General features: G+C 42.2%; 1 protein-coding gene across 4 annotated transcripts in view; it reads left to right on the top strand.

Moving 5' to 3' along the window:
- Window positions 1-15,253, top strand: part of npas3 (neuronal PAS domain protein 3) — a 404,340-nt gene extending 389,087 nt beyond the window's left edge. For all 4 annotated transcript variants that reach the window (XM_085143173.1, XM_085143174.1, XM_085143175.1 and 1 more), the window contains 3 exons: window positions 1,906-2,053; window positions 3,416-3,531; window positions 9,644-15,253. In XM_085143173.1, the coding sequence (XP_084999299.1) occupies window positions 1,906-2,053; window positions 3,416-3,531; window positions 9,644-11,274 (1,895 nt within the window). In that variant the 3' untranslated portion in view covers window positions 11,275-15,253. The remainder of the gene's footprint in view (window positions 1-1,905; window positions 2,054-3,415; window positions 3,532-9,643) is intronic.
- The last annotated feature ends 11,723 nt before the right edge of the window (window positions 15,254-26,976 follow it).

Genomic DNA, 26,976 nt, shown 5'->3' on the forward strand with positions numbered 1-26,976 from the left:
GGTGGAAACTCAGGAGATCCACCAAAATCGTGGTTGGAAGTAATTATTGCAGTCCTACATATGAAAAGAAAAGACTCTGTACTAGCCATAAAGTCTCTTATGTGTGGACTACAAATTTTAACATCTATTTAAGCCACTAGAACTCAAAATTATATAAAGAAGTATATAAAACCAGTCCAAACAGGATTCATGATGGGCCGTCAGGAAAAAAGTAATACAAGAAAAATACTAAATCTACAGTTAATATCTCAGCTTGGATCCTGAGAAAGCATTTAATCAAGTTGATTGGCTGTTTCTGGAACAAACACTGATAGAAATAAGATATGGAGAAATATTTGCTGCTTGGATTAATGCACTTTATAAAAATCCTAGGTCAAAAGTTAGGCTTAACAGTTGTTGTTCTGATTCATTTATGGTGGAAACGGGTGTGAGGAAAGGGAGACTCATTATCACCAATTCTCTTTATTGGCTTTATAGGCTCTTACTTTTTCTTTTGGGACTTTAGAGAAACATATGGCTCAGACCAGAGGTACATTTTACAGATACTCCTATTCATTGCTGGGAAAATGAGAACTGTGAAGTGGAAGAAAACAAAGCCACCATCCATAACTCAGTGGATACAGAGACTGAATAAGTCAACATAATAGAACAAATGACTGCAAGTCTGCAACTGAAGAAGGGAAAGAACTAAAGAAGAGTGTGCCAGAATTTCTCTGCTATTACATGAGAGACTGATAAAGTCATAGACAAAGAATGAAGTCTTCCTCATCACTGCTAATTTACCACATGCTAAACTTTAGAAAGGTAAGCTTTACATTCAATTCAATTTTATTTATATAGAACCAAATCACAACAATTACAATTGATATTGTAAGGAAAAGATCCTACAATCAGTGAAAACCGAGACAACTCCAGCAAAAAAGTGAACCCCTTTAAGCAAGCGCTTTGGCGACAGTGGGAAGGAAATACACAGGGACGACCATCTGCTACGACCGGTTGACACACTGTAGAAGAGAGACAGAGATGAATAATAGATAAGATTAAATGCAGTGTGGTTTATAAATAAACAGTGAATGAAAAAGAAACACTCATTTTAGGAAGTCCCAGAAGCCTAGAGCTACTGCAACATAACTAAGGGTGGATTCAGGGTCACATTATTGAGCTCTAACTATATGTTTTATCAAATAGGAAAGTATTAAACCTAATCTTAAAAGTAGAGAGGGTCTCTGTACTGAATCCAAACTTGAGGCTGGTTCCACAGAAGAGGGACTTGAAAGCATGCGCCTCTACCTCCCATTCTGCCTTTAAATATCCTAGTAACCACAAGTAAGCCTGCAGTCTGAGCATGAAGTGCTCTTATTGGGTGATATGGTGCTATAAGGTCATTAAGATAAGACGGTGCCTGATTATTCAAGACCTTGTATGTGATGAGAAGTACATGATTGTGTGCTGTCAGAATGTCACAGCCATAGGATATTTCAGCATTCACGTTTCATAAAAACTTGATGTCATGCTTTGAGTGTGTTATTTCAAACCTATGGGAAGCACACGGATACATGAACAGGCAGTGCTGCACACACCCACACAGATACGGAGAGAGCAGGAGAGGCTGGCAGTGTGTGTTGGTCTGATTAATGACGGCACCAGCAGAGCAGCTCTGAGCCAGCTGTCACATGACATCTGATGACTGCCTCCCTCTCTCTCTCTCTCTCACACACACAGACACACACACCTCTCAGCCTTTGTTTCTCTCGCACCTCCCACCCATCCAAACTCCCCTGTCCTTTATCCACTTTTTTGCCTTTTCTTTCTCTCCTCTGACGAACTATCTGTAAAGACACAACATCAAAGAGAAAACGCAGTGAAATAACAAACATCCTTTCTTGCTTTCTTTCTCTGTCTCAGTGATGAATAAAGGCCAGTGTGTGACAAAGTATTACCGGTGGATCCAGAAGAATGGTGGTTACATCTGGATCCAGTCCAGTGCCACCATCGCTATCAACGTGAAGAACGCCAGCGAAAAGAACATCATCTGGGTCAACTACGTTCTCAGGTCAGAGGTCGACAATGTGATAATGCTCTTGTGGTACAATGGTATGGTGGAACAGTCCAAAAATTACCTCCTACCTCTTTTTTCTTATTGATCTCTGTGGAAACATTAGGAGGTCAAGGAGAATTTATCAAAACTCATTCAAAAGAAGTAAAAGAGAAGCTGCTCAAAGAATCCAGATGTTTGTATACTAGACTCTTAAACAAATGCAGATGTCCAGAAAATGGAGAGTTTTACAGGGACAAGAACCTCTGCAGATTAATTAAAGAAACAAAGCACATGAAGCTTTTTTTTCTTATTTTTTCCTGCTTGAGAGTGATCCAGTGTAACTCCTTTTTGTGTCCCTGTTTTCTACAACCAACGAAACCTAAACGGGGACATCTATCACTTATCCCAGTTGACCTGACGTAAAAATGAATTAATAAATTGCATCGCTGGCAATGCAAAAACACACATTTCTAATGCAAACTAAATTATAGCCATCCTATCAAATAATGTAAGCTGAAAAATAATACAACTGTGATTTGGTGGTTGAAGAATGTGATGAACTGTTTCAGTTAAATTCACCGGACCAAAGTTTCAGCCAAACATCATTACAACATCAGTGTTTTTCTAATTTACATAGAGGCGCAAAGTACTGTAGATTAATATCATAAGGAAATTAATAAAGCCAGTTTTCATTGGCTATTTTGTTTTACTTTTAAAGAATAGACAGACATAGGCACATATAATCATTACTTTAAAAAAACGTTTGCATCCTCCCCATTTAATTTATAATGCATTCACGATTAGAGCCATGTTATTATAAATTATACATTATAGCCAGGGGTGCACATAAGTGGTCCGCAGGTGCACATTCGCTGTCAAAATAAAAGGACGTGCACCGGATAAGAAGTTGCAACGTGCGTTTGCGTACATATAAAAGGGGCTGTTTTTGTCCACTAGAGTGGGATTTTCACGGCAAATTCCGCACCACATCTCTGTGTGTTCATCATTTGTTTGAAGCCAGCTCACCTCCTGCAACCACTTTTCCAAGAATACGTGCTTCTTTTGTGGTTCGGACTCCTTCTGACATTTCTTTGGAGGTGGAGGAACACCAAAGTAATTTCTTAAAGGAGCTTCTTCAACATCTTTAAGAGTTCTAAACAAATGTCTGTCCTCCTCCAGAAAATCTTATGTACGCAAACACGCGTTGCAACTTCTTCGCGTCGCGTCTTTTATTTTGACAGCGAATGCGCACTTGCGGACCACTTACAGTATGTGCAGCCCTGATTATAGCTGACATTTATTTTCATTAGATTTAACCAAGGCAATCGATGAACAAACGTTTCTTCTGTCACTGACAAATTTTCTGTGTCTTTGCAGTAATCCAGAGTATAAAGACACACCCATGGACATTGCCCAGCTGCCAAACCTGCCTGAGAAAGCTTCAGAGTCCTCTGAAACTTCAGACTCTGAGTCCGAGTCCAAAGAAAACTCAGGTGGGTAGAAAATGGAGAACAGAGGAGCAACATGTAGTTGCTAAAAAGAAAAAATTTTTTTACAAATATTTGGAGTAATCTAGCCTCTAGTGCATAGCCTGAGTCCTGCCATCATTTTCTTCAGCCACAGTTTGAAGAAGAGCAAAGATTAAAAAGCCGTATGAGTTCTGCTTACCATCACGTCCATTCAGTCATGTTTTAATGGAGATAGGCATCAGCGTCATTTATATGTTGTGTTTTCTTTTCTTTGTTTTTGCTCCTCTGGATTCCATTGGATCTCGAGGGCCTCTGACAAAACTGATCTTTGACCTTATCCCAAACGCAACAGCTCCTAGATGGCAAAGCCTATGTAAAATAAAAAGAGTGAACCAAAAATATATTTATAACATAAATATATTCTTACATTGTATAAATAATAGTTACAATATTGCACAAAATGTTTCTAAATCCTACATGATTCCTTAACAGCACCTGTTCAAATACAACCAGAAAAAAGAAATATGGTTTGAAGAAGAGAAGCCAAAGATATTTTATCAGCTGGTGCCAGTGTGCTGACTTTGCCAGGCTGAAATGTCTTGAATGCCAACAGCTGCAGGGACTGGGCGCTCACTGGCAGTGTTGCAAACTGCGACAAAGTGACAAAATGACAAAATATGGTACAGCTGCACAGCATCACACAATGCCTCCAAACTTCACACATCACACAATCCTGCAAAATGCCTCAAATAAAGGCCACAATACACAAACACCCTCCAAGAAATGTACCAAAATGGCACAAAGGAAAAAAAACAGTGAAATAACACATTCTGCTCATCGTTGGAGATCTGGGTTAGGCGATGCCATCTCAGTCCTGTAGGCAGGGGGATCTTCTTTTGTGTGAAAAACAATTCTAGAAAATATTTTTAAATGAATAACATTTCTTCAGGGATAAATTCTGTGCTACTACTTTTTCTTTGTGTGTAGTTTAGCTCATAAAACAGCTTAATTACAATCTTTGACAGTGAGTACTAAAGCAGGAGACTATAATAAATCTGCTTTTCATCACCCTTGACACTACAGACACTTAAAGTGCTGATGTTAGTTTGAAATTTATTTTGTTCCCACTACAGAGGCTGTCCAAACTTCCTAGTCCCATTGATTTCCTCCAACAGATCAGTGGGCCTAAAGAAACACGATTACAGACCTCGATACAAAATGCTGGAATAACATCTGGAAGCAGAAGATATTGTATAAGACTAAGAAAAAGGGAGCTCTGTTCAGTGAATGCACTTGTCAGCAGTCTTGAGTAGGGATAGGTATTGTTTAGGTTTTATCCGATACCGGTGCCAAACCGGTACTTTTGAAACGATGCCGGTGCTTAAACGGTGCTCAAACCGGTGCTTAAAGAATGGAGAACACAAAATTGGTCCAAAAACCTCTCATGTTTAGCTGTTTTTTTGTAAAAAGATAACAACGTTAGCCTTTTCTGCAGCTATGGGGCACATATGATATCAATTTTGGCTGGATGCAGTGCTTAAACAAATTAAAAAACACAAACTTTGTCCAAAAACCTCTCATGTTTAGCTGTTTTCCACTTTTTCTTTGGTCATTTTAGCCTTTTTGGCCAGGGTGAAGGGAGTATCTGCCATCAAACAAGAAGACAGCCGCATGTAGCTATGATGGTGTTTGCTAGTTCACCTTACATGCATTAATGTAATAACGTGGTTAGCCTACTCAACGTAAATTACACACAAACAACATTAAGCTACTCACACAGAGAAGAACGGCTGCTGCTGCATCATCATCCTCATCATTTCTGCTACACTAGCAGGGCTCCGGGTCCGATAACAGGCACCACACCTGCAGTAGATGTGCTCGGTGTGAGGTCTCGCAGCGAGCTATCAAATACGGCGCATTTCTCGGCTTTAAAAAAAACCCGCTATGCGTCGCCAGGTGTTTCATCCGATTTGAGGTGTTACCTCCTTTGAGTGTCACAGTATCACCTTAAAGCACTTGTTGCAGCTGCTGAGTTTGCATATTTTGCTGTGAAGTACAGTCAGACTTTTGACCGCTTCGCCTTGGACATTTTTAATCTGTAGCTCTGCTCTAAAAGAACGTACGTACCTGGACCCGCCTACTATCCTCAGAAACGTCAAATTATTGGCTAGAATCTAAAGTGTATCACAGCTCAGGAAAAAAAAAAAGCACCGAAATGTGCGCTGCTTTTCAGTCTGGTTACTACCGTTTATGTCAGAGCCGGTGCCATCATGGCACCGGATACCGGTACCAGTCCCTAGTCTTGAGTCATTTGTTTGTGCAGACATGGCACACCAAAAATGAAGGAGGGCTTTGCCGTAAACCTAAAAAGCAACACTCAGCTACTCAGATTCTTGGTATAACATTGTCTGCACACGCACAAGTACAAACTTCATCAGTCTTAAATGTCAGCTGAGGGGATAAAGACTTCTCTCTCAGGTTTGCCTACTTGTATTTCTTTATTGGATACAGGGAGGTAAGAAACTTCCATGGAATTTTAACTCAGGCTGGTCATTTCATATCGTGTCAGAGCAAACCAGCTGATAAAACCTCCAGCCAAGCACTCTGACAACTACCATTTTAACCATTTTAGGCTTGACTGATGAGGTAAAGACCCTGCAATAATATGTTGGGGCTGTTGTTGTAATTTGGTGCTATATAAATAAATTGTTTTAGACCTCAAATCGGCATTAAAAAAACATGACTGTATAGTGTTTTTAATAGTCTGAAAAAAACCCTCAAAATGCCCGATGGCATCTGGTGCTTAAGAGGTATTAATTCTAAATTTTGAATTTGAAAATCAAAACTAGAACCCCGAATTGGATAAACGGGAGGTAATAGATTGATGGAGAGGCCAAAACTTTATGTTAAATATTTTGTAAACTGTTCACTAGATTAAACAAATTAATCAGAATCAAATTACTAGATACACAAGGATGCCTCACAGGTGATAGCCTGCTGTAAGCACTAATATAGCTGAATAAATGAGATCTTGAAAACACTGATATCTGAATTCAGATCTAGAAACAGAAAACAAGGATTTTATTCACCTTGTGTCACCAGCATTTTAAGCAGCAGATAATAGTGAAGGAGACAAAGCTCAAAGCAGTGTCATTACAGCTGAATTTAAAGCAAGCCTGGGCCTCCACCTTGCGCGTAATATTATCAAGTCCACCAGCCTGTGCTGGCATGATGGGAATCAGTGCCAGCTGTTATTCTTGCTGGAGGAGAGGGGTTCTGGCACACTGCTGGCTGTAAACTGATGCCAGCTGCTGCAGGAAGTGTCCAGCTTCAGCTCCAACAGGCCTGCGATGCCCCAGTTTGACATATTTTAAAATGAGATATCTGCTCCTTGACATTTGTTCTCTTAAGATGCAATGTATGTACAGAAGGAGAGCCTATGAATAAAGATGTCTAAAATGACAACCACAGTTACCTCCCCCCCCCCCTTTTTTTTTTGTGGGGCAGAATACAGCAGATTGTCTGTCACGTGCAAAATTGGCATACCATAATAATCTAATAAGTTTTACTTAGCCTACGTTACTACTGTGAATTATTACGACAATATGGATTAATCCACAGCTGAAAATCCTTCCCATCAAATACCTCCTGATTCACAAATAAAATAAATAAAAAACTGAAGTAATGTAAAAATGCATGCTCTGACATCATGAGTTTAAATGAAATAGTTGCCTACGACACTGGGACAGAAGAGCAGCAGTTTTGTGTATTAATTAGCCTTGTCATATGCATTTACAGAGAAACCAGTCAGAATTAAATAAGAAAATGAGCAGCATAATTCAAGATGTCCTCGACCTGATAGCACTATACAAATATTGGGTATCAGATACGCATATGCTGAGTTCGGGCGATCCAGTCACTTCCATGACCACGTAAAATCAATCACCTAGGCATGCAGACTGCTTCCACAAACATTTGTGAAAGAATGGGCCACTCAGAGGAGCTCAGTAAATTACAGAATATTACCAACTTTCTGAGTTAAGAGCTTCTGTGAAAAGAACTCTTATCGGCTGAGTAAGACTTTTTGGACAATTTTATGGGAACAGTTTGGGGATGTACCCTTCCGGTTCCAACAGGACTGCACACCAGTGCACAAAGCAAGGTCCATAAAGACATGGCCTGCACAAAGTTCTGACCTCAACCCAATAGAACACCTTTCAGATGAATTAGAGCAGAGACTGTGAGCCAGGTCTTCTTCTCCAATATGAGTGTCTTACCATACAAAAGCACTTCTGGAAGAATGGTCCAAAATTCCCATAAAGACGCTCTTAAACCTTGTGAAAAGCCTTGGTAAAATGGTATATGTGGTTCTTATACAATGCTTTTCTACACTACCCGCACACTCAAAGTGTGCTATACAATATATTCTCAGAAGAGCTGTAGCTGTTATAGCTAAACCCCGTGGATTAAGAATGGGATGTCACTCAAGTTTTGTGTGTGAAGGCAGACAAGTGAATACTTTTGGCAATATAGTGTATTTCACAGTGTAGTTGCTGAAATGTCTTCTTTATGTGATCTCATGGTCTATGAAAATACTTGACTCCATTTTATTGTGAAGTGATATTTTATTTATATTGAACCTCCCTGGTTGGGAGGAACTTTTAAGACTACCGGTCCATTTTTAATTTTCAGGCTTGGAATACATCTGTTTTGCTTGGAAAGCACACTTAATGGAGATACAAGGTTTCCCCCAGACAAAGCAATTGAGTCGACATTTCGGATGCCATTAGGGAGTCTTAGCTCTGCCAGCTGGGCAGCCGCTGGCCTGGCCTATGTGTGTGCTGGCAGAGTTTAAAGTGTGTATGTGTTGTGTGTGTAATGGGCTAGACAGAGCCAACATGCCTGAACAGAAGCAGCTACGGATACTGAGCACACGTCAGTGCATCCAGAAAACAACACATGGAATACCTGTCCTGAAAAATGTAAGGGGGCATGCAGAATTACACAGGTATTCAATGGCAGTGTTGGCAAGTCAGTCTGACACACTCACTGGATGGAGTGCCAAGACACTTGTGTTTCCAAGAGTATAAGTCTTATTGGTTTTTTTAGGGAAACTCTTCACTGTTACAACATCAGGATAAGTTTTTCCACAACATTGGAGCATAATTTTTATGTCAGTGCATCAAAGTTTTTGATTCACTCCATATCAAAGCAATTAACAAATCTAATGATTTTCTTTCCCATTACTAAAGCCACACCTCTATATCATGAATGTGAGTTCACATGGTTCAGATGGTTAATGGACTGTAATTAACAAGTAAATTAATGGTTGAAACGATGGTGCACAGCATTAGTTCAAGCAGGTTATGAAGTCAGGATCTGCCACAGTTCCCTTCAGCAGCACTGGCTGCTGTAATGGTTCTTTTTGATTTGGAAAGAAAAGTAAGCGCAGACAGAGTCCTAGGGGGCGTCCAAAAAGTGATTTATTAAACACACACGTATTACACAGTGTGGGAAGCCGGACTTCTCTTCCTGTTCGCTACAACAAGCTTTATAGCCTTTATGACGTCAGAACAATTCCTGGGAGTCACCTTCTTCAGAACAACAACTCTTTCCCAGACTTAAAACCAGATGTTTCCCATATATAGTCTTGGAACATAACAACTGTGTAAGACGAGTGTTCTGTTGTGTAAGATTGTTGGTCCAGGCCACCAAAAGTTGAGTGTCCTCCTTTGACTTACACTGAACTTACCACTATGCTGGTGCTATGCATAATGAAGCATCTAGAATGTGACAAATGATACATGATAATAAGGATGATAACTGAATAATGATAATGATAGGTGATAGACTAATGAAGTCATGATGAAATAATGATTGTGCATGTGAATGATAACATAGTGACAGAAAAATAACATTTCTTTACGTGACACTGCATTTGCAAATCACTTTGCAACCCATTCCTGCAACAGCTCTTCCCTTCATGCTGTGTGCGACTACATCATCAATTTTATGTGTTCATGCAGTGTCTTGTTGCTGCTCTGGGAAGATATCATACTGCCAAATATTAAGAATCTACTTATGTCTAGAATGGTTTCGACTGTATCATTATAAACAAATATTTTTTTTTCGACAGACAACGAGAACACCAAGGCAGAGGAGAAGCCCGGCCACCAAACAGAACACAGCGAGGACCCAGAGACAGACAGCAAACGTCAGCAGCAACCCGGCCAGTCACACTGTTCATCTGAACAAGAAATGAAGCGCCAAGAAGAAGGAGATAGCTCAAGTAACCCTGAGAGCCAGGACAGTGATGACAGTCTGGAACCTTCAGATGGAGAGGGTGAGGAGCAAGAAGAGGCTGGCAGAGGAGGTGGAGGGGGAGGGGGAGGTGGAGGCAGGTTGGGAAGGTTAGCAGGGCTTGGAGGATTAGGGAGTCTGGGTGCCATCGGTGGACTGGGTAACCTAGGTGGGCTTCATATTAAAGTAGAGCACTACGGAGAAGGGGAAGACGTACAGCTGCGTAGCTCCCAAACGTCTTCATCAGAAGAGGAAGGAGAAGAAGAAGAGGAGGATGAAGAAGATGACGAGGACGACAATGGGTGCGTGCAAGATTGTGACAATGTCAATGCCGGTAGCAAGCTGCAGAAAAGGCGAAAGAGGAGGAAAGTGCAGAAATGGGATGGCTCACGAAGCAGGAGGCTTCGTCTGTCTTCAACTACACCCAGTCCCATAGCAATAGGCGATACCACTCCGCTAGTCGACCCCTCCCAAGCCACAACCGCAACCTCCACCCATCTCTTAGCCTCATCTGGCTCCCCAAACAGTGCAAATGCAGCGTCCTCAGTTCTGAAGATTAAGACAGAGATGGCAGAACCAATAAACTTTGACAATGACAGCAGCATCTGGAACTACCCTCCCAACAGGGAAATTTCCAGAAACGAGTCTCCATACAGTATGACCTCCAAGCCATCTGCTCCAGGGAGCCACGAGACCTTCCCCTCACCACAGGGAGGATCTCTCCAGGTAGCCATTCCTGACTCTGTCCTCACCCCTCCTGGAACTGAGGGAGGAGCAGGAGGAGTGAGGAAACCCCCCTACAATGGAAGCTCAGCCCCATCCTCTGCCTCCAGCGCTGTAAGCTTAGCTCCTCCTTCCAGCGCCTCCTCTGCCGACCCCCTATCCCCTCCCCTTTCTGCATCCCCAAGGGACAAGCAACAAGGCACTCCCACCACCTCTTCTTCCTCATCTTCTTCTTCATCCTCCTCAACCTCTTCTTCTTCACTGCTGTACTCTGGGGACCTTGAAGCACTTCAGCGCCTGCAAGCTGGTAACGTGGTGCTTCCGCTGGTCCACAGAGTCACAGGTACTCTGGCCTCCACCAGCACGACAGCTCCACGGGTCTACACCACTGGGACCATCAGGTACGCGCCAGCGGACGTAACTCTGGCTATGGCACAAGGCAACCTCCTCCCTAATGCTGCCATGAACTTTGTTGACGGCTCAGGGTTCGGCCTGGACCCTAAGACACCCATGGAGATGCTCTACCATCATGTCCACAGGCTCAACATGTCTGCTGCGGCAGCTGCTGGCCCCTTTGTCGGATCTCCTACTGCCACAGGTGGGAACGGTGCCCTTGGAGGTCAGATGCCAACAACAGCCAATGTTTTCACCACAGCAGAGGGACTGTTCTCAACGCTACCATTCCCAGTGTACAGCAACGGGATCCATACCACGCAGACAACACTGGAGAGGAAGGAGGATTAGCAGAAAGTATCCAAGACCGCATTACTGTGTTTTCGGAATCAACAACTGTGTCAAAGACTGCTCACTAGTAAATAAAAATGAAAGACTATTTACTTGTTTTATCAACACGGTTTAGCACTGTGTTTCCGAGAGAAGAGAAAGGAAAGGGAAGGATGACAGATGTACTCTAGCACTTTGAATCTCAGAAACTGAGCTTGCGTAACAGACGTGACCCTCAAACTTGTCCCCCTTTTCTATCTGTTTTCTCTCTCCTCCTCATCCTCTTCTCCTCTCTCAGTCTCTCGCTTTGCTCCCGTTTCTTGCGATCAGCAACTCTTTTCTCTTGAACAAACAAAAACCAGACTATTCTTTATTGTAAAGAACCCCTTTTTTGCCTACAGAGAATTCATATTGCCTAAGGACTCAGTTGGAGCCTGATGGGGATAATTTTTATTATTTGACTTGTTTCTGTTGCATCTTTATAAAGATGTGGATTGTGTGTATTTAAAGGAGGACGGTACAGGGATTTGTAACAGACAGAGAACTCTATGTGGCGTTCCTTCTTATGTATCTTGATGTGATCAAGGCTTGAAAAGAACGTTTTTAAACCGAGAGGACGGTGCTCTCTTGCGCCCCACAAAGGTCTCAGAGATAATCTTTTGAAAAAAGGTTTTTTGAGAAAGTTTCTCAATTGAGGGAATAGTTTAGTGAATTAATGCTGTTTTTTTCTTTTACTTTTATCCTTTTTTTTATATATATAAAATATTCTAGCTCAGATTTCACTTACGAATCAAGCATTAAAAAGAAAAACAAAAAAAGCAATTTCAGCCGGGTAATGACCTGTGAATTATCGAATGTTACTACTTCCTCTTTTATCCCAGGAGTTTACCTACAGGTCTCGCACCAAACATAGCCTCCTCTACATCTCTTCCCATCTCAATCTGTTGCTCTCTCTCTTATCTTTCACGCTGTCTGCCTGACCTTTCATGTTTCTGTCCACATTTCTTCCTGTCAATTCTAAAGATTTGTGGTGCTACGGACCGTCCAGTAACCCTGATTCAGCTGGCTGATGTGGGTACTGTAAACAAACCCACAGCTTGTTGATAGACTGATATCATTTTTTTATTTTTTGGAGGGGAGAAAGATTTTAAAGTTCGTTTTGTTTGTTTGTTTGTTTGTTTGTTTTTCTGACCTTCAGGAAAGTCAGAAACACAGGAAAAACCTGTAAATCAGCAACATTATCTCCATGTTTCACCTACATGTCCCTCTCCATTCTGATTGGGCCACAAGGGGCAGCGCAACATGGAGTTGATTGGTTGACTTTTAGGCTGTACAGTGTTGTTTTTATTTGTATGTATTTTTTTAACTTAATCACATTAAATGCTCAGTGAGACTGAGTCTAATTAGCTAGCAGCACTAACTTAAGAAATGAATGTTGACAACCTTGACCGGTTCTTGTTTAATCACTGTTTTGTTATGCAGTTACTTTATTCCTTGCTCCCCCCCCTCCCTCTCCTCCTCTTCTTCTTCCTTAACCAGAACCACCTCCGCAAGATTTTCCTAAAAAAAAAAATCCACTCTCTTCCATCTCATCGCCGGACCCTGTGATTAAAAACCACATATCAATAAGGAGATTGTAATAAAGACATGCATTTTCAATCAATCTATCAAACAATCAATCTAATAACTATAAGAAAAAAATGAATATGCGTTTTTTTTTTTTTGAGGAAGAAAAAAATCACATTCCTTTAAACAATGTTGTCTTTGTCATTGTTCTTGTGTTTCGTGTTCTTTTCTTCCCCGAGTCTACGTTGCCAAAAAAGAGAAAAAAAAGAATTGCTTAATCTCACAAGTTTAGTGTTTGAAAAGCACTGTGATTCTTGTTCATTTGTGTTTTTATTTCTTCTACTTTTTGGTAATAAGAGAAAAAAGAGGATAAGTAATAATTAAAACAGTATAAAAACTGTCACACCATCCATCTTTTTAAAGCTGACAGCCCCGTCTTTGCCATCCTGCCATCCTTATTACCCAGTGTGATTAAGACGTAAAAATGTGTTACCAATGTGTTTAGTGTCACTGGCTGTCAAAAAGTCTTTCATGGCGACTTCTCTCTCTGTGTGTGTTGACTATATGCAGTATATACTGAGCTACTGTAGCTGTTTTTGTCCTTTGTCTTCTCTGTGCTCTATCTCTAGTGTGGGGGAAAGGAGAGGGGAGGGGCTAGAGGGAAAAGGAGGTGGAGTCTATGGGATGATTGACATCCCCCCAAAAAACAACAGCTCCTTGTCTCTCTTACTCCTTCTCTTTGTCCTTCTCCCTCTATCAGCAGTCTTAGTGAAACCAGTGGAGGTTCGTGGAATTTCGTGTTCGGTGGCCTTTGCAAAAAGCAAAAAAAAAAAAAAGTTTGCAGAGTCCACCTTTTCTTTCGCTGCTTCCTTTTTGTCTTTGTAAAACCTTTTGATTTTGTTTTCTAATCCTTCTCTATCTTTCTCTCTGCTATTGCTTTTTGCTGTTGTGTAGTCTTATACAAACCTCTTTATCTCACTGTCTTTTCTCTCAGAGATGAAAAGATTCTCTAACTAGCTCAAAGGTTTATGGAGCCATGTTTTTGCCACTAAGGAATTCTGGGAATCAAAGTTTCCTGCTATTATTAGATAACTAATAAATATTTACAGTATATTAGAAACAAATTATGACAAAGAAAAGCCTAAAGTAGGATTTTAGCTGTAGATTTATGACCCAGAAAAATGCCTCAGCTGTGAAACCTTTTCCCAGGGTCCCTTTGGGCTTCTTGTGTGCATTGGGTGTATTTCATTGGTTCCCACCAAAACTTGTTGACTTCCTGCGCAAACTTCTCTCACGGGACAAACAAAGTTAAACAAGTGGTTCATGGGGGAAGAAAAAAAAATCACGGTAGTCTTTCAGGACACGTAATAAAAAAATGATTTTAAAGATTTCTAAAATAACTAAAAGAAGAAAAAAATATTTCGCACTATAAATCTATTTTTATAGGTGTTTTGGAAAACTGAACTGCATGTTTAGTAAGTTTGTCCGATGCATTTCACATAGTCGAACCCTCGTTTTTTGTTGTTCTGTTTGTTTTTATTTTCAGTTGAGCAGTTTCTTTTTTCTTCTTCTTCTTTTTTCAAAGTCTGTCGAGCCCAGTCTGTTATCAAACCGACCCGGGCCTCTCATCACCCCTTCACATCAGGAAAACCAATCTGTAGGTTGTGTGCTGTCTGTGAAGAATCGATGTCTTGTTACTGCAACTAATGTGTACAACAACGAAACAAATCCAGGTTAAGAAATTGAACAATGTGCTTGATTTTTTTGCGCTCAAGTAAGAGGAATGTGGTTTGGGCCACCCGACCTGCCAGTTTATTGTCGGGTTGTTTGTGGTTGAATGTTAAATTTGTCATTTTGGGAGCATTTTGCTGCTCCTCTAGATTTTAGCATTTTCTACCTTTTGGCAGTTTTGCATGAAAAGTGGGGGGATGGGGCATAGGTGAATGACGCTGCCGCCCCATTTGGTAAAGAATCGGGCACGAGATATAGTGTAGGTGGTGATGACAGCGGTGGGTGTTGATAGTGGTGCGGGGTGGGTGGGGGAATACATAACTCAGACGAAAACCAGGAAATACACCCACATGTAACAAAAAACCAAACAGCCAGTCCAAGCTGTTTCAATGTTTTTTCTGTGTTTTATGTCGAAAAATGAAAACTTTGCTGGTGATTTTAAAAACTTAAAAACCTTAATCACATCTGCTGTCAAAAATACATAGTGTTTAAGAAATACAAATATTGAAAAATCACTTCATTTACCTGTGAAAAAACTGTGTCTGTGTTTTTAACTATTTCTTGTACAATTATACAGATTCTTTTATGAGGAACTTGGTGCCAAGTAGCTGAAATACGGGAGAGAGGGAATCTCTTATTATCAATGTTAACAGTGTTATAAAATTCTAAATACAAACAAATTAAAATATTAAAAAAGAGAAAACTATGGTACATTTCTATTTTTTTCCCCCTCTCAGAAGAGTGGGGGGAACTCATGACTAACTGATGCTAACTTTGAGTGCCTGGCTTATTTTTTTATTATTATTTTTGAAAGACATCTTTTTGAGTTCATTTACCATGAATAATGCTGCAAATCCGAAAATGTACATACTTCATTTTTATAGCAGTTGTTCTTTTATAAGTTTGCTAGGTTCTCATCCGTTCAGAGGAACATGTCATATACATGGTTGTCTTTCTGTAACCCGGTTTTGACCATCTTACAGGTGCCATATTCATAATAAAATTTTCTCTCAAATTTGTTACCAGATTGCATCATTTCTTCTGTTTGACACATTCAGCCATCCCGCCTCTCGCCAGAAAACTGGATAACGTTACATCTCAGGCTGCCAGGTTTTCTCTTCTTTCGTCTTTCTTTTCTTGCTCTTCCTTAGCTGTTGGTTTTTTGGTTTCTTGTCAGAAAGTATCTGAGCTTTATGAAAATGTCCGAGCTCAGTTAAGTATTTTACAGATACATGGATGGACTTTGTTATTGAATTACAACATTTTATGCATTCAGAGATAATAAACAAAAAAGATCTGGTCCTTCGCAGGTTCCAAATTTACACTATATTGCCAAAAGTATTCACTCGTCTGCCTTCACACACATATGAACTTGATTGACATCCCATAGGGTTTAATGTGATGTTGACTCACCAACACTTCGAAGACTGCAAAGACTTCCCACGAGGTTTAGGATCCAGAAGAGCGTTTGTGAGGTCAGACACTCGTAGTGGATGAAAAGGCCTGGTTTGCTGTTTCTGCTCTAATTCATCCCAAAGGTGTTGAGGTCAGGACTCTGTGCAGGCCAGTCAGTTTCTTTCATATCAAACTCACTCATCCATGTCTTTATGAAACTTGGTTTGTTCACTGGTGCGCAGTCATGTTGACACAGGAAGGGTCCATGATTTGTTGCTCCAGACAACACATCTCCACTGCTCAAGATTCCAGCAATACCATGCTTTACACCACTGCATGTTCTTGAGCTTATCTGAAGTCTGAGTCTGCAGAAGGTTTGGGACCTCTATGCACATCACCATCCGCTGACCCCCCCTCTGTGATTTTACTACCACTTTGTGACCAAGTTGCTGTCTTTCCCGGATGGCAAGGAAGATTCATAGATGTTGTAAAGGAGGACATGCAGAGGCGGTTGATGTGACAGTAGGGGATGCTGGGATAGGGTGAGATGGAAGGAGATGATCTGTTGTGACAACGCCTAAAGAAAAAGAAAGAAAGAAGTAACTTCAGATGAAAAACAACCTAATACACTATTTTGACAATATAATGTATTTCAGTGTGGTTGCTGAAACAGAGATTAAGCCAAAAATCTAGAAACAGCCTGTGGAAAAACAGGCTGTTTCTACACTAACACTTCACTAAGTACGTTCTATGAATCAGTAGCTTGCAAAACAATCATTACTAGCAGTAAATTGAAATAATCATTTTTTGGATGACTTTATGATTACCTCACATTATTGTAGAGCCGTTTTGGTCAACTTTTATTTATAACATTACTTCAATTCACTGAGGGTTGCAGAGGCAATTGTTTATGAGCAGCTCTCTTATGGTCCCATCATAGCATTTCAATGAGGTTGAGTTTTTGGCTTTGACTGAGCCATTACAAAAAGGCTCAGTCACAAAGTATTTCCAGCCATTGTAATTTTGCTAGTGATTCTCCTATTGCATGACTCAGTTTTTGTCAGGCTTTAGATGTCAGACAGACAGTCTCACATTTAGAATACTTTGATATATGGAGGAGTTCATGGTCAACTCAATGACTGGTGAGCAGAGATGGGCACTGTAATCCGATTACTTTTTTCAAGTAACGAGTAAAGTAAGGGATTACTATTGCAAAAACGGTAATTAGATTACCGTTACTTTCCCGTAGGAACGCTGCGTTACTGCGTTACTAAAACCGTGATTTTTTTTGCGAGAATGTCTCATGACAGTGACGTAAGCGAGTGCGACGTACGTTCCTGACAACAGCTGTGTGCAGATCAACAATGGATAATATATCGAGTGCGGGAGAGAGTATGAGCGTGCAGCGTTTAAAGCGTGGAAGTACTGACCTTATTTTAAGTTTGATTCCATAAAAAGTGACAAAAACATTAGTGTCCGTTGTGCGTGGGAAGAAAACTTCTTTTTACAGAGAAAAAAACCCCTAAACTTCCGAGCAAGCACCGAGTAGCTACGACGTAATGGGAAGCTCACAGAGAAACTCGTGGATTCTTCCACTGACCGCTGCGGCACACCTGCACCAGGGTAAACCTCCGCCTACCCCACTCCTGCTTTACAGGTGAAAATAGAGCAACAGGACCGCTAGTCTTTGACTTTATTTATTTTCTGCTGTGTTTTACTTGCATCTATTTGAAAGACTGAGTGTAAACACACAAAATATTTTATTTTATGTGCTGGAATGTGCAGAAAATAGGTTTAAATATTAAACTAATTTCTTCCAGTCAGTGAATGTTGCATATAATTAATTGTTTTTGCTTGATGCATAAAGTTAAAAGATTAAAACTAATAAAACAAGTTTTAAAAAGAGACTTTTCCATTTGATTACATTTTGTATGATGGATTATGTAGAAAAAGTAGAATTGGGCTGAAAGATCTATCACTTTATCACCTATTCAGGTTGTAAATCGTGTTGTTAAAAAGTAACTAAGTAACTAAGTAATTAATTACTTTTGAAAATAAGTAATTAGTAAAGTAACGGGATTACTTTTTTGGGGGAGTAATCAGTAATTAGTTACTGATTACTTTTTTCAAGTAACTTGACCAACACTGCTGGTGAGTACCTAAATCATTACCCCTCCACCACTGTGCTTTAATCATGTAGAAAATGATTTTTTTTGTGTGCAATTTTTCTTTGCATTGCACAGTCTGACCTTGTGATGAATTTTCCAAGGGTTAAGCAACAACTTGTTTCACACTTTTAAATAGATTTTCTCGCTGTAAAATGATGGCCTTCATACTGTTTGGACATGGCCTTATAACCCTTACAAAATTGATGGATAGCAACAGTTGCTTTTCTAAGATCATCCTTGAGATAATGTTAACACACACTGGAGTGTTCCGGACTAGCAAACTGCCAAAACCTTTGCCTTTATAGAGGAGCTCACACCTGCTGATGATCAGCTAATCAAATGCATTAGCAGCACCTGGCTGCTCCTTACTCTCCAAAGTCTCTCTAATTATTTTTGATAAATAAATACTGACATGGTGTAATATGTCATGTGCTGGTATTCTGGTTGTATTTACCTAATTTGAGACCTAGTGTAAGATTTAATATGTCCTGATATCTAATTCAGTTGTAGAATTGGGTCCAAAACTCCGTCCCTTCAGGTCCCAAAGTCAAACGAACACTCCGGCATCACTGAGAGGTAAAAACGGTCTAAATTCTTTCATCTTTAATAAAATGATCAGCGTTGCTGCATTAGCAGGTGTAACAATTAAGTTTAACATCCAGGCATCCATGAAAACAGAATTTATTAAATTAATGGAGTTACAAGTTAGCAGGAAGTTAGCTCGCTACTTTCCACCTAAACATGTTCTGACTGAGAGATTTCTGAAAAAATTAAAAAGTACAGCTCAGCTGTCACTTCCAACATAAATGAAGACAGAAAACTAAACAGCTGTGACATTTGTAGGGTTACTGAAGTTGGACTAGCTGGTATATAATGATGTGCTATGTGATCGCTAGCGACACAAGCAAAACATAAACATAGTGAAGCTGGAGGATGAACGCTAACTTTTTTCCACTCAATAAAAGTTAACATGAGGGTTCCTGATAGTTTGGGACAAATGCAATCGCATGGCAGGATGCTGTAAACGGACCAAACTTTAGTCAGGAGAACAACTGAGATAATCCATCCACAATATGAGGTTAGTTATTAATATACTGCAACAACATGGGAATAGAGCAGCTGCGAGAGAATTCAACATTAATGAATCAATTGTACAGAAGTGGAGGAAGCAAGAAGTAAAGTTGGATTTATCTGACTTTTGTTTCGCTTTATGTACCTTATGAATGAAAACTGACCCATTCATTGACAGTGCACCTTATAATCCGGTGCGCCTTATGGTCTGAAAAATACGGTAGTTGAGACTATACAATGGATGCACAGTACTGTGCAGAAGTCTCTACACACCCATAATTTCTCTATATTTTGTGTGGAAAGAGACAGCATTTGTCTTTTTTTAAAGTAGTCTTGAGCAATAGTTCTCCAGGCACAGGCACTGAATTCAAATATGAAATTTTTGGTTCAAGTCGCTGTCAATACCATGTGCCTGGAGGAGGTCAAGAAACAGGTACAACTGTGTGTCTTCTACAGCTATCTGTAAAACATGGAGAAGACTCAGTCATGGGTTGGGGCTTTATTTCACCTGGTGGAGTTTAGATCTTTTAAAAATTATTGGAATCCTGAACACAGAAAACTACCGTCAACTGTAATCCACCATGCAATACAATCTCGAAAGCACCTGATTAGTAGCTGCTTAATGTTTAAGCATGACAATTAACTCACTGCCAACAGATTTTTGCGATTACAATTTCAAAGAACTTGAAGTAACATCAGCAATGCTCTATCAGAAGCATTCATTGCATTGCAAAAAGACTTGGCTATACGACGCTTACCAGCCATTTTCAGTGACACCCATGAAAAGATTTATTGGAAAATGACAAAAAGGGGAGATTGGAAATCGGCTCTACCACAGCGTTTGTATTTTTTCAAACATAAAGCAGTTAATCGAAAGATGAAGACTGAATAACCAAAAATGGCAAATCTATCATGAAGTTAATATCAGTCTATTTCTTCATTTCTGCATCCAGTCCATTTCTTTACTTCCATGTTATTATCTTTCTCTCCTTTTTGCCTGTAACGTTTCCCCTCCTCCACCCACTCCTCCTCTACATGCAGTAATAAGAGCAGTGAGGTCAGTCATTCGACCCTCTGAGGCCGACCAGCCAACTTTAAATATTTCACACTATTTTAAATGAGCGCACATGAATCATAGATCACAGGCTGCACTGGTGAGCGTACTTGTGTGTGCGTGCGTGGGCGTATGTGTGTGTGTGTGTTGAGGTGCTCAAACCTGGAGCTCCTTCTAATAACCTCTGGCTGTCTGTCTCACTGAGGAGGTCTGATGTGGAATTTAGATCCAACGGTGCCAGTCGCTCACCGGAGGCGTAACGAGCGGCCTTTCATCATTGGCCGTGATGGACGGATGATGAAACAAAGCGTTAGGGATGAAAACTCTGCCCGTTTTTCATCTGCACTTTCACTGGGGCTGATCTCTCTAATTCCCAACATGCACCAGAAGTCAAAACATCACAAAAATCTGTAGAAGTATTTTGGAGACACGCCATGGCTACTGGAGACATGATGTGACGTTTAAGTTTGTGAAGAAAAATCAGTCGTCTAATCGTCCTTCAGGGAATCTGACTCTCTGAGCACCTCGATTGAATTAATTACATTTATCTGTGACCAATTCTGAGTTGAATTCTGGGATAGTTTAGTTCAGCAGTAAGTTTGGATCACAAAGTAGAGCAGAATAAAGTGCAAGAAGAGATAAACCCATCAGCACATGTTCAACCTGTGATAAGGGAAATTCTTATATTTCTAAGATAGAAAACTTTGATTTTTTTCCAACCCTTTTTACATGAATGAGGAGTGGATCTCACTGGGAGACTTTGTGGATAAAGAATTGGAACTCATGTGTCATTAACCAATAAGGGTTGGCCCATTGGGATGGCTGTGGCTGAGTAGGTAGTTCAGGACATCTGCTAACTAGAAGGCTGGTGGTTTGATCCCTTGCTGCTCCAGGCTGCATGCCTTGGGCAAAATACTGAACCCGGAGTTGCTCTTGATGTATTCATAGGAGTGCTAATGTTAGCTAGAAACTTGGACGCAGAGAAAAGTGCTTGTGTGAATGGGTGAATGAAACATGTTCTATAAAGTGTTTTGAGTGCTACATAGCAGGAGTCTCAAACTTAAATGAGCTGTGGGCCACTGCTCGCACTGTCATCTCATTGGAGGGAAGCTTTAGTGTTCAAGTAGTACAAAAAAAAAAACAAGAAAACGCCAACAAATATTTCTAAAAATGTAGTGTTTTGTTTGTTTTTTAACTTTTAAGTTATTACATTCAGAACAGACATGACCGGGGGAAAGGGAAAGAAAGATGTAGACAAGAGAAGTTCAAGAAAAGGAGAGGGAAAGAAAAACAGGGGAAGGGGTGAGAAAAGACACTAAAAATCCACCAGATCACCTGCTGGAAAAAAAAGAAGAAAACAAGCAAAAAGAGAACAACACGGTAGGGAAACCACAGCAACAACTTAGATAAGCATAAGTAACAGTAAATAATAAATATTGAATTTTACTGAGCAGCACACAAGAACGACGACGCACAATATGTTTCGAGGTAGCAGCAAAGGAAGATAGTGTGCATCTGAGCGCACTATTCACAAGGTTTCTCCATATATCTAATAGTAAGTATGGGGAGCCCTGCCCCCCAGTACATGAAGTAGGCATGGAGGAGATCCAGGGCCAAGAGATATAGAGGCCCCACAGAGCACCAGAGCCCAGGGAGGACCACGGGAGGAGCAGCCATGCCACCCTCCTAGAAAAAAGCTTAGGTGAGTCCCAGACTCCCCAAGATCCCAGATGCTGGGGGTCCCCCAGCAGCCATGGTGCAGAAGCCACAGGGGGCTACGGCAACATGCCCGCAGGCTTTGCTGGTCCATACCCAAGTACCCAGCCCCGGACACCGGACATCAGCATCGGGCAACTGGCAGGGAGTGGGTTGGGGGGAGATAGGCCTCCACATCTATCTCCCCCGAACCTGAGATGCTCCCAGAGAGGTGGAGTCTAAGATTCAACCTGACACATAAACATAGACAAACAGGCACACACAGACACAAACTTGCATTCCCACCCTCATTCGCACATATACAAATACTCAGAACTTGCCCAATATGGAGACAAACAAAAATGAACACTGTACACAGACTCACACTCCCCAAACATACTCTATACCCCCCAGGTCCAAGTACCCCCTTCCTGGGGCCAGCTCTGCCACTGACCCCAGTATGCACCCCCATTCCCTGGAATCCACAAAGGGCAGGGGGGCTGGGTCCAGATAGCCCGGGTCCACAGTAGCAGCACCACCAAGCCCCACAGAGCCCGGGGCAGTCCACCCAACCCCACCGCAGAGGAAAACTACACCCACCCAAACATTCAATCACCAGAGGACCAGAGCCCCCAGAGGCCTGGCCCCCGTGCATGCACACACCCACAACCCCGGCGACACACCAAGTTCATGAGGACAATCTTCTTGACAATGCACAGGGCAGTGAGAACCATGTGGGCTGTATTCATCTCTGTAGTGACATCATCCAAGTTGCCCAACAAACAAACTAGAGGGGAGGCTGGAATTTTACATTTCAGACACTTTGATAAGTCTTTACATGTCCAGCACCAAAACCTCTGAACTGGTGGACAGAACCAAAGACAGTGGATGTAACTGTCAGGTGTTTTGCCTTGACAGTGTGAGCAGTTGTTAGAAGAAGCCCATCTTGAACATCCGTTGACCTGTATAGTGCATTCTATGTAGTATTAATTGTATACCAATTGTATAACAATTTAAAGGTTTTTAAACATACCTGAGACCAAATGTTTTGGTCTAAGCTGACTGATAAATCTGCTTCAATAGGAAGGGATATTGATTCATCTACTTTAGAGTGTCCTGTATATGTAAATATGTAAAAATTGTGTATGTTTCTGTTCTGTGTCTTGTGCACTGATTGTTTGTATATGTGTCTTTCTTGCTGCTGTTACACCCAAAGGATTATTCTATTCTATTCTATTCTTCTATATTATAGACAATCTACATGTATTTGTTGATGAGTGCCTACCTTTTATGAAACCAGTTTGGTCAGGATGTATTAGGAGCACTGTAAAAAAAAGAAATCCTAAAAAAACACATGTCCATACACATGGAAGGTCCAATATGCATGAAATGGTGACCGTGGATGTTCACAGTGTCCAGTGACTTATGACATTGTGATTGAGGAGTTATAGAGTATAACTGCTGTTGGGATGAATGATCTGCGAAAGCACTCCTTCCTGCAGCGAGGGTGTCTCTGACTAAAGGAGCTGCTCAGCCCACTCACATACTCATGCAGTGGGTGATGTGGGTTGTTCATGATGGATGTCAGCTTTACTAACATCCTCCTCTCACCAACCACCTCCACAGACTCCAGGGGACATGCCAGCACGGAGCTAGACCTCCGCACCAGTTTATCAATCCTGTTCCTGTCCCTGTCCGTGCATCCACTCCCCCAGCAGCCCACTGCATAGAAAAGGGCAGATGCTACCACAGTGTCATAGAATGTCCTTAACAGAGTCCTGCAGACTCTGAAGGACCTCAGTCTCCTCAGCAGGTGGAGTCAACTCTGGCCCTTCTCATACAGGATGTCTGTATTTGTAGTCCAGTCCAGTTTATTGTTGAGGTGAACACCCAGGTACTTATAAGAGTCCACTATCTCAATGTCTTTCCCTTGGATGTTCACTGGTGTTGTAAGGGTGACTTCCTCCTGAAGTCTATGATCATCTCCTTTGTCTTGCCGGCATTGATTTGGAGTACGTTGATCTCACACCAGCCAACAAAGTCACTGATGACCTCCCTGTATTCCTGATCATTCCCGCCTGATACGCATCCAATGATGGCTGTATCATCTGAGAACTTCTGTAGATGGCAATCGTCCAAATTATAACAGAAGTCTGAAGAGTAAAGGCTGAACAGGAAAGGTGAGAGAACCGTGCCCTGTGGTGCCCCCGTGCTGCAGATTACCACCTCGGACACACAGTCATGGAGCCTCACATACTGTGGTCTGTTGGTAAGGTAGTCGATGGTCCATGCAGTCAGCTGTTTGCCTACTCCGGCACCCTCCAGCTTCCCTCTCAGTAGTGCAGGTTGGATGGTGACTGGATGGTGACTGGAGAAGTCAAAAAACATGATCCTCACAGTGCTCCCCACCCACTCTAAGTGAGAGAGGGATCAGTGTAACAGGTAGATGACAGCGTCATCCACCCCAATTCCAGCACGGTAGGCAAACTGCAGGGGGTCCATCACTGAGCCCACCAGTGGCCGAAGGTGGTGCAGTATGAGCCTTTCCATGGTCTTCATCAGATGAGAAGTCAAGGCAACAGGCCTGGAGTGGTTGGGCTCCCTGGGGTGTGCAATTTTTGGCACCGGAACCACACAGGAAGTCTTCCACAGTTCAGGAACCCTCTCCAGGCTCAGGCTCAGGTTGAAGATGTACAGGGCCACCTGACAGAGCTGGTCTGCACAGTCCCTGAGCAGTCTGGAACAGATTCCATCTGGACCTGCTGCCTTCCTTGCTTTCGTTCTCTTGAGCTGATTTCTCACCTGATCAGCTGTGAAGTAGATGTGAGGCTGGGCTGGAGTGGGGGGGTGGGGCTGGCTTTGTTGTGGGTAGATGTGTGGATAGGGGTGAAGCAGGGTTGTGGTGAGAAGAGAGCTCAGGTGACAATGGTATTGCACCTGGGGGGGCAGCAACTGGAGGGGGGTTGATGGAACCTGGGGGGTGGGACAGGTGATAAGTGGGCCATTGTCAAATCTGTTCAAAAAAAGATTCAAGTCATTAGCCCACCCCCGGCCAGCAGACACTGTGGCTCCTCCATTGTCCTGGAAGTGTCCAGTGATTTTTTTCATGTTCATGACTTCGATGACATTTTTCTGTTGGAGTTACTGAATCATCAGAGCTGAACAGGTGATGGAGAAACAGGTTTACCTTTTAGGTGACATGAATGAGTTCAAGGGAAGTTATAAACTGTTTCTGAGAGACAGATAACCCCAGGACCCTTTTCTATGCAGCTGACAACTGATAACTGTGCAGGGGCGGGTCTAGCAAAGTTTTGTCAGGGGGCCAGGTAGGGCATTACCTTCGACCAAGATGGCAGCGCGTGAACAACGTGAGGCTCAGTGTCTCTCCAGAAACATCCAGAATTGCTGTGCGTTGCTGACCTACAGCAGACAAGAGCTTCTGGACATCTGGACTCATAACTCCAACAGTTTTATCGCCGATCTTCGACTCATCCCAGAGATCTCCAGAACACCGGAGGCTGCCCACTCTCCTCAGCCAGGCGGAAGTGCACGCAGACAGCGCCGAGAACGTAAACAAAGGCGAGGTAGGCGTAGAGGGCTACGGGCTAAGCTAAAGCTAACACCACACCGGTTGCCTTTACCCAGTATGTTCCTCGCCAATGTCCGTTCTCTGGCAAACAAAATGGATGAGATACGGCTCTCCATCACTAACAACAGACGGATTATGGACTCCGGCAAGACCAGAGGTGGAGGTTTGTGCATTTATATTAACAATGCTTGGTGCATGAACTCCACTACTACTGCTGAGAATCTGCTCACCTAATGCGGAGTCTTTAATGGTCAAATGCAGATCTTATTATCTCCCCAGAGAACTCACTTCGATCATACTCACTGCAGTATATATCCCCCCTGACGCTAATGCTAGGTTGGCCATGAAAGAACTTTCTGCAGCCATTAACAAACACCAGAATAAATACCCCGAGGCTGCTTTTATTGTTGCTGGCGACTTCAACCACACCAACTTAAAGACAGTCCTCCCCAGATTCCACCAACATGTCTCCTGCCACACCAGAGGGGACAAGACTTTAGACCATGTTTATTCCAACCTGGCTGGAGCCTTCAAAGCAACACCCCTCCCCCACATTGGACAATCAGACCATCTCTCCCTGTTCCTCACACCTCGGTATTCACCACTCATCCAACGTGTGAAACCTGCTGTGAGGACAATTAAAGTGTGGCCAGAGGGGACAGATGCAGTGTTCCAGGACAGATTCAAAAACACAGACTGGAATATGTTCACCCACACAGACCTGGACCAGTATGCCTCTGTACTGGATTACATCTCCAAAACCACAGACAGTGTCACCATCCAGAAACGGATCACCATGTACCCCAACCAGAAGCCTTGGATGAACCAGGATGTTCGTCTCCTCCTGAAGGCCCGCAACACCGCCTTTAGGTCAGGAGATGCACACGCCTACAGTACAGCCAGGGCTAATCTAAAGAAGGGCATCAAAAAAGCCAAACACCACTACAAAAAGAAGGTAGAAGAACACTTCTCCAACTCCAACCCCCGACACATGTGGCAAGGACTCCAGACCATTACAGACTACAGGACCACCAAACCCTCCCCCACATCCTCTGATGTCTCCTTCCTCAACGAGCTCAACAACTTTTATGCTCGTTTTGAGCGAGGGAATCCAACAACTACAACCAAAACAGACATTACGCCAGACCACCAACCTCTGACTCTCTCCCCCACCGATGTAGGAGCGGTGCTGAGCAGGATCAATGTCCACAAGGCTGCAGGTCCTGATGGCATCCCCGGGCGTGTTCTGGGGAGCTTGCAGGAGTGCTCACAGACATATTCAACCTGTCCTTGGCCCACGCTGTGGTACCGGCCTGCTTCAAATCCACCTCCATCGTCCCGATACCCAAAAACTCCAACCCATCTAGCCTCAATGACTACCGCCCAGTAGCACTCACCCCCATCATCACTAAGTGCTTAGAGCAGCTGGTCCTAGCACACTTCAAATCCTGTCT

Source organism: Neolamprologus multifasciatus, chromosome 19 (assembly GCF_963576455.1).
Source record: "Neolamprologus multifasciatus chromosome 19, fNeoMul1.2, whole genome shotgun sequence".
Classification (NCBI taxonomy): domain Eukaryota; kingdom Metazoa; phylum Chordata; class Actinopteri; order Cichliformes; family Cichlidae; genus Neolamprologus; species Neolamprologus multifasciatus.